Source organism: Scomber scombrus, chromosome 10, assembly GCF_963691925.1.
Source record: "Scomber scombrus chromosome 10, fScoSco1.1, whole genome shotgun sequence".
Classification (NCBI taxonomy): Eukaryota; Metazoa; Chordata; class Actinopteri; order Scombriformes; family Scombridae; genus Scomber; species Scomber scombrus.
In genome coordinates this window covers 21,145,376-21,158,518 of record NC_084979.1, presented here as the reverse complement: position 1 = coordinate 21,158,518, position 13,143 = coordinate 21,145,376, and the positions used below count along the sequence as shown (strand labels likewise).

General features: G+C 40.8%; 1 protein-coding gene across 1 annotated transcript in view; it reads left to right on the top strand.

The window, feature by feature from the left end:
• The first annotated feature begins 460 nt into the window (after positions 1-460).
• The window catches only part of fgd (faciogenital dysplasia), a 52,574-nt gene continuing 39,891 nt past the window's right edge, over positions 461-13,143 (top strand). The window contains exon 1 of the mRNA XM_062427582.1: positions 461-522. Coding sequence (XP_062283566.1) covers positions 501-522 — 22 coding nt within the window. The 5' untranslated portion in view covers positions 461-500. The remainder of the gene's footprint in view (positions 523-13,143) is intronic.

Here is a 13,143-nt window from a genome sequence, read left to right as displayed (position 1 = left end):
AAGCAGAGACGCGGAAACGATGCATTAAAACTACTTGAAGGGGAGTGGTGTTTTTTTTTTTTAAAATAAAAAAATATTGCAAATAATGGTTTTCCCCATGTTAATAAGCCTTCATTGTAACATTCACACTCAATGAATGGGGTGCTCGCGCTTCGCATCGGGAGCGCGCATTTTCTTTTTTCCAGCGGCACAGACAGAGGAGAGAGTTCTGTTTCTGGGAAGGGAGGAGAAAGGACTACATGGAGGAGTACACTGCTCTTCATCTGCACAAAAAATGAACCGGGTAAACTCTCTCGCGTCCGTTGGGGAACCATGAAGTGTCCGAAGTGTGTGTTTTTTTACCCCGGCAAACAGGAAAAGGGGGCTCTGAAGTGGAGACGCTCCTCCGAGTTTATTCCACCGTACGCTGCTGCTGCTGCTGCTGGAGCCACTGTTGCCAGTTTCTCCGAGACAAGGACGGGTTGAGCTGAGGAAAAACCCGGAGAGCAACTTTGTGCAAGATGCAGGGTGTTTCAGCCACTGGTAAGCGAATCGCTCTGATAAAGGCGGATCTGCCTCTTTGTCTTGTAATTTTTAAAAACTGTTTGCGGCTTGTCTTCTATAAGTTGTTTCCAAATGGTTACGGCTTGCATTGCGCACAGGATTTGAATTCCAAAATGCTTTTGCCAGCTGTCAACGGGGCAGCTGCGCGGGCCTGCATCAACTCCAAAACAACGTAAAGAGTTGTTTTGCTCGTCCGGCTGCTGCACGAACACTCATAGATGAGTATTAATGGTCTATTGGGAAGTGAGCTGACATGGCAAGAATAGGAGCAAAGCCGTGCCAAACCCTGAGAGAAGGAGCTCTGACCTCACCATTGCCCCGATCTGACGCAGCCCCCCCTCCTCCCCCCTTACACACACACACAGACACAGACACACTTACAAAGCAACTGTATAGTAAGTGTATGACTGGAAATCAGCCAGTATTCAAAGTTAGGATGTTTGTTCTAACAATGAAGAATCGTCATATTCTATATGTGTGTGTGTGGTCATAATAGCTACAGTGTCCATGTGAGGAATGTGATTTGAGTGGAGGAGTGTGTGTCTGTGATGCACAACTCGTGAGATTAGAGGTGTGTGTTAAGAGTGTTTGCAGGTCTACTCTGCTTCTGTCTGTCTGGGAGGATGGTAGGAGGGCTGCATGGTGTTAGAGGAAGTGGTTTTCTTTCAGCATTACCTCCAGCCATATTTGTGATGATGAGATACATGCATGGCTATTTCTATTCCACCACAATCTCAAATAAGAAAAACTTTTTTTGTGTGTGGTGTGTTTTATGTTGTGTTTAGCGCTTACTCTTGCATGGTCTTTTAGATGAGATCTGGACCATTTGATGCATTATTTGTAAAAAATGAACCACAATCAGTTACTGTGAGACACCAAACTCCATAGAAAATTTTGCTAAATCTTAAGATCTTTGACAGAGGCCACAGACATAGTGAGGATAAAGTGCTAGCACGCAGACAAAGAAGAGGGAGTGAGCGATAGAGGTGAAGTGCTGATGGACGAGATCAGGCTGCAGCAGAGGTGAGCTATGCAGAAAGAAAGAGAGCGTGTTTGTTGTGAGACTCAGGGGAGGAATCGATCTGCCGTCCTCCTGGCTGACTTTCTTTTTCCGGCAGACCGGCAGTGTATCGTTTCTCTCCCACACACACATTTCCAAGGCCTTGCTTTTTTTTTGCATTTCCCTATTTCTCTCCCACACTGTCCCAGATCAATCTCTGCCCCCTCTCCTCCCTGCCTGCCTTCAACCCCCCTTTCCAACACACAGACACAAACGTCTCTAGTACTCACTGCAACCGCCGTCAGATGAAATGTACTGTATCAATTTTTTTTGTTTCCTGAAGTTCCCTCAGCTCTATTCCTTCCACATGGGAACCCAACCAGCCTGTGCACTCACTAATGCTTATTTTTGTGTTTATGATGGGAGGGTCAAAAAGGTTGAAAGGCTCCTCGCATCAAATCATTGGAGAATCTATTAAAACAAACCGTATCACAAATAAACTGCGTTGGGATAGATAGCAGGCCCGTCAGTTTTGAATTCCACTTAAGTCTTTAAACTTGTTTGCAGTTCCATAACTTTTTCGGACAGTCATCACCCAGACTTCACACTCGATCTCACACTCTCAGCTCACTCTAGGAGAAGTGGGCGAATGTGTCTCCTCCTGTTTGCAAGCTTCAGATGCAGGACAATGGTGGTCCATGTGTGGCAACTATACAGTAGATTCTCCAGCATGGATGTCCTGGCTGCCTGTTTATGTTATTTATTATTAACAAAAGCTAACGGGCTTGTCTGTGTTTAACCAAGCCAATGTAAACATCTCCCCTCCATGTTAGATAAACACAGAGCACGGGAGTTGGAGAGGAGGGTGGTGAGAATATTATCTGCCCAACTTCCCCCTTGTTCCCTTTTTTTTATTTATTTATTTATTTTTCTTAGCTCAGATGCCCCCGCTGTTGCTCTCCCAAGCTTTCACAGACTCAAGATTGGCCTCAGTTTACCTGTTAAGTTATGAAGGCAGAGACACGAAAATTATCCATGTTGTGCAGCCCCCTGATGTCATCCAGGTGGCACAATGTCTGAATCCAAATCAATGGACTAGTCTTGATTCAAAACATAAGTTAGCATTATTTAATATGGTCATGGCCTGTGGCAACTCTACATAGTATAAAAATAATGTTGAACTGAGCTGTTTTTAACTACAATAGACTTCTTTCTCTTTGCTCATGAGAGATTTTTGCTTTGTCTTGCTTATTTCTAGATTTTCCACTTTCCATTGACTACATTCCCTCTAATATTACCAGTGGAGGCAGTTTTGGAGCATACGTTGCACTTATTTTCTGACAGTAATTCAATGAAGGTGCTGCGCTTCAGCTTTATGTTTTTGGAGCTTTTTTCTTGCTGGCCACAATGTTTATGTGCACCAACCCAAAGTCTTGTCATCACAGTCAGGTTGCAATGGTTTGGTACCAGTGTCTAGCAGAGTACCAGAGACCATAAACTGTAAGGTAGCAACTAACAGTTATTTTCATTATCAATTATTTTCTTGAAAAAATAATTGAATGATGTTGACAATCCATAGTACAACAGTCCATAACCCGAAGATATTCAGATAATGGCCAAAAAAGACTAAATAAAATATAAATTATTAATATTTGAGAAGCTCAATTATCAAAATAGTTGATGATTAATTTTCTGTTGTTCTGCTAATCGATAAATCAATCAATCAATCAATCAATCATTGCAGCTCTAATAAAGATCTTTTATATGCAGTCTATGACAGAAACCAAAACCAAAACTTATGCACAGAGATCATATCTGACTATAGGTGGAGACTGAGCAGCAGATAAACGGTTTTTCACAAGTAGCTTTGAATTTCAGTTTTTAGATAACATATTAATCAATAATAATCAGTGAACTTTATGGCATTTTCTTTTGCTTTTGACAGACCTAGGCCAGCTGCTTCCCCCTGCCTCCAGTCTTTATGCTAAGCTAGGCTAAAAATGGCTCTGTGCTCAGTGCACATTGATTGTAATCTCCTCATTTCTCATCTTTTTCATCTCAAAGCAAATAAGCATTGGCCCCTGACATGTTTACCTCACTGTGCTGCCACAAATCACTACAGAATCTGTCTTACTTCTTGAGATTATGAACATACACTGAAGCAAACAAAGCAAGCAAATAGATGGTTTTGGTGTTTACGTTCTCAAGCAGGCAACCAATGGAGTGGTCACCCAAAAGTTTGGTGTATTCCTGTCAAGACCAATCTCTGACATCCCCTACGTTTCTCTACTCCTCCATCCCTCCATCATTCAGTTTACGTGTGTGGGACACCATGACTCAGTTTCAGGGCCATTCAGAAGCTTCAGGCTCTTTCACTGCCTGCCTGAGTGTCACATTGATTTTCCTAATGGTGGTCATGTGTGGGTCCTGCTGTTGTAAAGACTTCAGCCAAGACGCAGTGCAGTTTGTGTGTGTGTGCATGTGTAGAAAATGGCCCTCTGATGTGACTGATCCCTTTTCTGACAGGCCACCTTTTAGGGTTTTTTTCTGCACTGCATGGCCTGAAGGAGTCCTAATTTGCTAATAGACTCCAAATGTCTGTAATGTCAAGCTGTTAAAGTGTTTGTGTTAAATCTACCTATTGACTGGATACAATTGTGCTTTATTAGGTTTTCAGGTTTAACATTAGACTGATGTGGCCCACAAAGCACAGAAAATACACATACATATACAGCAGGTGATATGATGGCCGTTTACTGAACTGAAGGAATTGAAACTTGACTGGGTGGGATTAGCAACTGGTTTGTTTTGATGTGGTGCCTGCTTCCTATTGGCACAGTGACTAGATTGTGGCGTTATACGGACACTGGATAGATTGTGGAGTTATACGGACGCTCCTGTTGAACAGGTTATTGAATCATTTGAGGGCATGCTGCTTCGAGAGGTGTGATTTGAATGGTGTTGCATAGTTAGGATAAGGATATTGTGACAGTGAGAGTAATGGTACATGCCACCACACTTTTCACATGTTTAGTTGGAAATACCTACGAGATAGTGGTTCCCTAACAAAAGAACTACAGTATTTGTCCATCATATTGTTTAATTTGAAGAATTTTACAGGTTTAAAGAGAAAAATAAAGAGATGAATACGAGACTTTAGTAACAGACACATTTTTTAAATGTTTTTAGAGTTTTCTTGGGATCCTCCTGACACCCAGGTTGGAAATTACTGCAAAAAGATGATATGATATGATATTCTTTTCTCTCCAAATAAGACATTAAGGGTTGCATTTTAAAAACCAAATGACTGCTTGATTAATGGAGATTATAATCAACAGATTAATCAATAATGAAATATAGTTGCAGCTCTAATATTCTGCATTATAATCCTATCCATATAGTCGGGCGGCTGTGTAGTAGCAGTAGTGTTTGAATGAGTGTGATGCAACAAAAAGCTTTTAAAAGCTCCTGCCTCATCTTTCAGTCTGCTTTGGCGTTTAAATGTTATAACAATTAAGTGCTATAAAATTGTATATTTTGATTTTTAAAATGGATACCATTAAAATGTTGCACCAGAAGATGACACTGACTCTCCAGTAACAAGAGAGTATTTTTTACAGATTAATAAGAGTGAACTGAAGTGTGACAGCAAAGAGTGCACCAGCAGAAAGTCAAACACTGTCTGGTATTAGGATGTTTCTGTTCAAAGCAGCAGTCCTTCCTGCACAATATGTTTATACTGGAGGTCTCTTGGCTTATAGTAGGGTCTGGCTCTCTCACACACACACACACACACACACACACACACACACACACACACACACACACACACACACACACACACACACACACACACACACACACACACACACACACACACACACACACATACATGCACTGACACACTCTCACACACAGAAGGCGGAAGTGACCTAGTTTTCCTAAATGGTACCAACTGTTGAGGCCTTCTAGAAATGGACTATAGTTATTTAGTGTCGCCCAATAAAGGACTGACATGTTAGATGTTGAGCATTACCCCAGAGACTAAATTAATCTCATCCTGGTCATCCAGATAGATCAAGTTGTATGTAAGCCAGATGCTAGTCTGGAATACTTTTAAGCTTCTGAGAGTGGGAGTGAATATTAAGGATCATTGGCTGACTCTCTGTGGCCAGTCAAAAAATGTGTGTGTGTGGGGGGGGGGTCATCTGAAATCAGCGATCTTGCTGCAAGATCTGATCAACAAAGCAGAGAAAAGGCTCAGTTCAGTAGCCTTTCACACCCTTAAAAGTCTTTCTTTGTGTCTCAGTCACAGGACTGGAAGGTCAATTGCTCCACAGCCCTCTGTGTCTGTCTGTATCTGTGTCTCTTCTCCAGTCTGCTGTCTGTCTGGATTGGACCTACCCTGATGAGGGGGATTTTCCTGGGAAAGTCATATGGAAAGAAAAAAAAAAACGGCCTTAATAGTAAAAGCATGTTCCATTCTATTTCTTTCCCTTTGTGTGTGTGTGTGTGTGTGTGTGTGTGTGTGTGTGTGTGTGTGTGTGTGTGTGTGTGTGTGTGTGTGTGTGTGTGTGTGTGTGTGTGTGTGTGTGTGTGTGTGTGTGTGTGTGTGTGTGTGTGTATTTTATGAGTTGAGCTCCTTTTTAGCACACTGAAGGCATTGTGTTTTTCCTCTCTGATCATCAGAAGAGCAGGCTCTCTCGGATCAGGGTTTCCTGTACACATTGGGGTGAGGCAGGGGGATCTGGAGAGGGGGCAGGGAGGGAAGAAAGAGGAAGATAGACTGAGGTGGAGGTCACCTCTAGGTTGTAGATGGTGAGCAACAGCATTCTGGTTCATAGTTTTCATGGAAAGACAGGTTTGTGTATGTGTAAGTTTGTAAAATGTCCTATAATGGGTCTTGGTCATGATTTTCCAATAACCAAATTTAAAGGATTCTATATTTTTCTTCTTGTTAACAAGTCTCATTCAAAGAACAAAACAAAGGATTGATCAATCCTACCAGTATTGTCTGTGTAGACAATGCCTGATTTTTCTTATTCCTATTCATCTATTTCTTTCATTGTTGCCTAAAAACGATTTACAACACATTGGTGAGCCACACTGTTGCATTTCTTTTTTAGGATAAACATGGGAACTGTTGTTAAATTTGAATCAATACCACATACATGCCCTGCTGCCATCAATACTCATCAGCGCATACTAATTCACAGAATAAAATAGTCCCCCAAAAATGCGCTGTTTACCCCCATGTGTGCCACAGACACTGTGTTGCAGTAGTAACGTATTGAGATAAGGACACATTGTTGGTTTTAGTGTTTTCAACAACAGAAATGTAGAATAATTATAATCTGCTTAATCTTTAAGGGATTACAAAAGTTTATCAATGTTCTGTGTTTAATAATGTGCTCATATATCATTGTACAGTATCTGTCAGGCCTGTATGCAGTAAGTATTTGGATTTATTCTTCATAATCTTTCAAACAGTGATTGGTTTTCATAGATTTGTCTGTGGTATGAAATCCAGGCAGAAACAAAGTCACTTTATTGTCTTATCTGTTTGTAAGCAGGGAGTGTTTTGCAAAATCTCCCCACGGTGGTGTTTTCAAGGACACTTTGCTGCTTAGCTTGCCGATCAATAACCAAACATGGACATTGTTAAAAGGATAGTGTGAGACTGGTTATTCCTTGCAGCATTAAATTGTTGGCGCATCCAAGGACAGTATTTAAATCAGTCCCTGCTTACAGATGCATTTCCACATGCTGATGATCTCACTCTGATAATAAAATGATCGAATACTCATCTCAAGTGTCCGGAAGTCTTTTTTTTCATACCGCAGTGTAATGAAACCAGGGGCTGCCCGGATGGTAGGAAATCAGAAAATGATCAGCAGTAATGTGAACTGCATTTGCCAAATCGTGCATATTCTTTTCACCCATGCTCTTTCAGCTAAGTTTAGCCCAACCCCCTCCTCTCTCTCTCCTAATCACAACACACACGCCACCATTCACATTCACTCACCTGATGTAGCCATAAACCATGTTGTAAATGTCCTCCTAGTCTGGCTGATTGCAGCCAACAAAGGCGGCCTGTGTTAAATTCTCCATGCTCTCCCCTGGGTGTCCTCCCACCCTCCACGCCCCTCTGCTTTACCCTCCTGTTGTCATTAACCATTGTCTCTCGCTCTCTTTCCTCTTCCTTCCTTTAAGCCTCTGAATAAAGTGGGCAGAGCACTATAGATTTCACAACCAGCGCCAAAATGTCCTGCTTAACATTTTTCACATACTTTTTATTTTTTTTCTCACCTTCAACTGAACACTAAACACTTCACGGTGGACTACACAAACACAGCCTCAGGCCCTGTCACTCAGCAGAAGACTCAAATACTTTTGCCTGCTCTGTTCTCCTCTTCCCCAACACCACCAGCCTGTCACAGATTTGCTCCTTTTTTAAATGGCACGACTGTTTGAACAGGGCTGTCCTTTATTGTACAGCAAGGCACTGCCAGAGAGTTAAAGTTGTATTTGTTTGCAGCTTTTTTGTATTGGATGCATGCATTTTAAGGTCATCATTCAGCTGTTTTAACTGCTTGGAGTATGTTTTTTGCAGAAATTAAACCAGTATAGCCTAAATTAGCTCTTGTTATTGTATTGGTGTTTTGATGAGCAGAAATACTCCTTTAAGGGAAAATCTTATGATTTATTATGACTGCATATTTTTCTGTCCTGACTAAACTAGTGATTTGAGAGTGACTTTAAATCTCAGCTCTGTTTACTGCAAAAAAAAATGCTGAATCATGAAGCAGGAGAAACAGATTTTCGAGCCCAGTCTATGAATCTCTGTATTGTATTTGCTAAGATATGATTTATTGTGTCCCAAATATATTCCAAAATAACTCTGAGTGTGCAGCTGTCATTACACCACTAGATGGCACTGTTATGTAATTCCTGTTCTTTTTCCAACTCAGTAGATAAAATAAGAGACAGGAGACCTTATGCTCTGTAACATGGATTTTAACTACAGTAATAACTTCTTACAGTAGGAGTGCAGTTTAAAGAAATGAATCTAATTATTTTCCATAACCACAGATACTTGTGAAGGTCTTTGAAAGCAGCTGCTGAAGAGTAATGTATTTTGTGAGGCTTTGTGGGCTCACATCTTCGTTACCACTGCCTGTGCTGGCTTTAACATCTCTCTCTCTCTCTCTGTTATCTCGGCTGAGCTGCTCTCATTTTGGGTGACATAGAGGTGCTTCACACTGAAGGTCACCCTGGCAACAGCAGGCTGACTCTCCACGGTCTCCTCTCCTATTATAGTCTGCTCAGACCCTCAGCCATGTATCACGCTATACTGCTCTGCCTTCGTAATGACTTTGTGAAACAAGATAGCACCGTTTTATGGAAGCGAGATCTGCCTAACCACTTAAATGGCTGCAGGGGAAACACAGTAAGATGACTTGCATTTTCGACGGTAGTTGAGAATTTCCCCCTCCTCGTGTTAAGAAAGATCCTCTCTTTGTTTTAAAGCGTCACCATGGGATATGAACCTGTGAGTTTCCCTTCTCACTGCACCACGCCACTGCTTTACACCAGCCACAGCTCTCATCACAGGACAGTCATAACACCCTGCGCCTAATGAGGAGATGAGAGCTACATCCATGCAGATGGATCCTGTTCCTCTGTCCCGCTGTGGATCATTTTCCTCAAACAGTTATTTCAGGCTTTCAGCATTTTTTCTCGTTGAGGTCCTAATTCACTAACAAGCACTTCATTAGATTTACAACGATCCTGAAAGGTCAAAATGTAATAAAACAACAAACTGCCTCAGGCTGCTTGGCATCTGTGTTTTAGTGCGTGCGTGTGTGTGTGTGTGTGTGTATGAGCATGCATGCATGCGTGTCAGCTGATTCCCTCAAAAGCTGGTCTCCTTTACAGGCCTGAAGCTAAATTGTTATAATTAATTTCTTCCAAAAACATTCTTGAAATATGAAGCATGTGCACTATTAGGTTGTTAAACTGTCATCTATCACTGTGCAGCTCTTCAAAGCTGAATGATGAGTCTCATTAAGTTTGGAGACACACACATACCCACACACACACACACACACACACACACACACACACATATGCTGGCCTGCTGCAGCCTGACGACGCCACTGCCCATTGCATTCAGGAACTGATAAACAAAAACAAAACAGCCAGAAACACGTCATCCTCCTCTAATCTATTTGACAGCTGGGAGAGTGTGCCAGCAATACACTTATAGGTAAAGCATTCATAACCACAACAGGCTTCAACCCTATTACAATAAGTAGCTTGTGGTCTTCCTCCTCAAAATAACACTTGGTGAAGGATTGCATCATTGTTGAATGTTTGTAGAAGAAATATGAACCGAGTGTTACTCTGTTTCTGTGTTTGTGATGTCCAAACATTTTCTGCCGTCACTATTGCTGTTTTTCCAGTTTTTTGTGTTCAAATCGCAAGCATGTCACTATAGCGGCCCCTAGTAGATGTTAAGATAGTGGATTATGTAAACTAATTGCTGGGCATTACTTGGCATGTATAATCCAAACTTGCCTTAGATTTACCTCCTGAGGAAGCACTTATTCTGTAAATACCTCAAGGGTTAAATGGTGTTGGTTCAGCAGAGCGTTGATCATTTTTCACACTGCTCTTTTGGGTGTGCTTTACTTTCCAGTGTGTGATCCATCATGTCACATCGCCGCTGGTGACGAATGCCCTCGTGTGTATTCATTGCTAGAGACATTTCCATCAGACACACACGCACACACACACACACACACACACACACACACACACACACACACACACACACACACCGACGCAATCTATCACCTGCTACTCCCTGCATGTCTTTTTCCCCTAAAAATGAAACCTGAGCTTTTAATTTTGGATGCAGGTGTTCTGCAGTGAAGCTAAAAACTAAACAAAACTAAACAGTAATTGAAAGGTTTCATGATTCCGTGCAGATGGAGGCTTTCGTTGTGTTATGTATGCGTGTTCACCTTCTGTTGATGTTTGATCATCACCCTCGCTCTATTTCTTTGACCTCGCATAGCTTGCATTTTCACTTCATTTAGTTCCAACTTTTTTCCTCATTTGAACTATGTATTTTTACTCTTTCTGTTTCTATCTATCTGTTTCTCTCCGCACTGCACGGTAATCTCTACTGAGCCGTGCATAATCACAGACCATCTGGGCGCTGTAGGGAGAGATGAGCCTGCAGCTCGTCAGATGACCGAAACCAACGTGGGTGGACACACACTCATGTGCGCGCGCTCACACATACTCCCACATATACACAGTCACACCTTTTTAATAGTTACAAACCTTCACAGGGATGTTCACTTCCATTGCACCTTTCTAGCCAATACTCAAGGACGTACACACGGTCCAAACAAAGGACCACAGTGGGAAATATTGAAAACAAATCACACTTCTTTCAATGTGACATAATTCTGTTCTAAAAGTACAATTTTGCATTATAGAGCTGGTCATAAAACATGTAGGCCCTATACTTAAATATGTATCCAAAACCAACAAATAAAATGTAAGGCAATGAGAATGGTTCATCGTTTTGCATCACTCAGTGTTTGATTTACACAGAGTACAATAATCTTACTTCCAGACAGGGATCCAATCCAAATAACGTTTCCTCCTTATTGTATTTATATTCTGCTGTTTCTAATTCTAATTCATGGACTCACAGGCTGCACAAAAACTTTAAGAGATCATTATTGAAATGCTCAAGGCTGGTTAATTCTAATACCTTGAATATATTCAGGAACATGAAAAACACATAGTAAGATGTTTGAGACTTAAAATGATGAACTGTATATCAACGACGTGTCTCCACTTCCTTCCACTGTGCAAAAAGGAAGCCAAAATATCTTGTTTCCGGGAGCTGCCATCTTGTTTGTGTGACATCATTTGTAGGGACACACCCCCTCAGCTGTCTCAGTGTCTGCCAGAGGTTTCAGAGCAGCTGTCAATCATGATGTCACATCCCCTTTTTATTATCGTCAGACAACTTATTAAAAATAAACTTATCAGCACTTGGGCAAGCATCATGGTGATGAGAATTATAGAACAATAGACACCATCTTTGAGAGACATTTATTAGATGTGGACTTTGATTTTTTTTAGATTGACTCATATCCTCTTCACTATGTGGAGGGGGTGGGATTTAAGAACTTCACTGCAGCCAGCCACCAGGGGGAGATGGAAATTTATATACAGTCAGTCATTAAAAAAAAGATTGAAAGTAACAGCAAAGCTGCTCCATGTGATGATGTAATAAATTAAACCAAATAGATTATGAACATTATACCTCGATAAATACAAACAAAACCCTCAGTGTCAAAGCTGTTTGTATATTGAGCATCGGTGCAAGTAGTTAGATAGATAGATTGATACTTTATTAATCCCATTGGGGAAATTCAGGTATCTCGCAGCTTACAGTCCATACATACACATATTCATAAATACACATAGATACATACAAAGTAATACACAACAAAAGACAAACCGATAATAACCAACCACTGAGTTAAAATATTAAAATGGTAAAAAGTTATCTGCTGTATATAAATGTCCACATGACTCATTTGGAGTGTTTGACTAACACAGGAGAAGGAAATAAAGAATATATTACTTTACTTATCTCTGAAATCAGTCAGTATCTGCTATCTTAGTAGTTAAATCCAGTAAGATTTGCTTTATAGTTAATTAGTATAAGACCCACTGGACTGGGAGGTGAAGTAGTTAAAGTAGTAGCATCAATTGATCATGTTTTTTAAATTTGTTTTATTTCATATCACATTAGAGATGTTGTGACACACTCTTTTTCCTTATTTAAATGCATCAATATATTCCTGTAGAAAGTGTATATCCAGTTGACAAATTTCTATCTCAGAGTCAATCACCACATTTCCCAACAAATGCAAAGTAATTATTTCATAAATACTCATGCTGATCGTATGTTGTTGCAGAGGAATTCTTCAGGATAGTCGGCTGCTGTAAGTTACATATTTGAGTCTCAGCTCCTTTTTGTAGCAACAATTAGAGCTGAAGCAATTAAACCATTAAGCAGTCTACAGAAAAATAATCAGCAACTATTTTATTAATCAATTAATTGTTTCAGTCATTAAACAATTACATTTGAAAAACTAACTAATTAAATTTGAAAAACTACTGCATCAGTTTGAATTTAAGTTGGTCGTGTATTCCTTTCAGTATCTCTTTCTTGAGCTTTGTTGAATTTGTTTTGCTGTTATTCTTAATGACACAGTCTCTCATTTTCTCCTTCCTCCTCCCAAACTGTATCCTCTCTCTGTGTTTTGCTTCCTTCTCTGCACCCACCATCTCCACCCTGCCCCAAGGCCAGGCACCCTCAGACAAGACAGCACGGGGCCAGTGTAGAAATACGTTCTTCAGATCTCACCACCACCAGTCAGCGCTACTCTAACAGAGTGGGACAGCTGCTCTAGCACATCATTTTCTGTCAGTAGTAACATAGATACATGGATTATGCTGGGATTCACCCTCTTTGTAATTCAGATAAGACCCCCCCTACT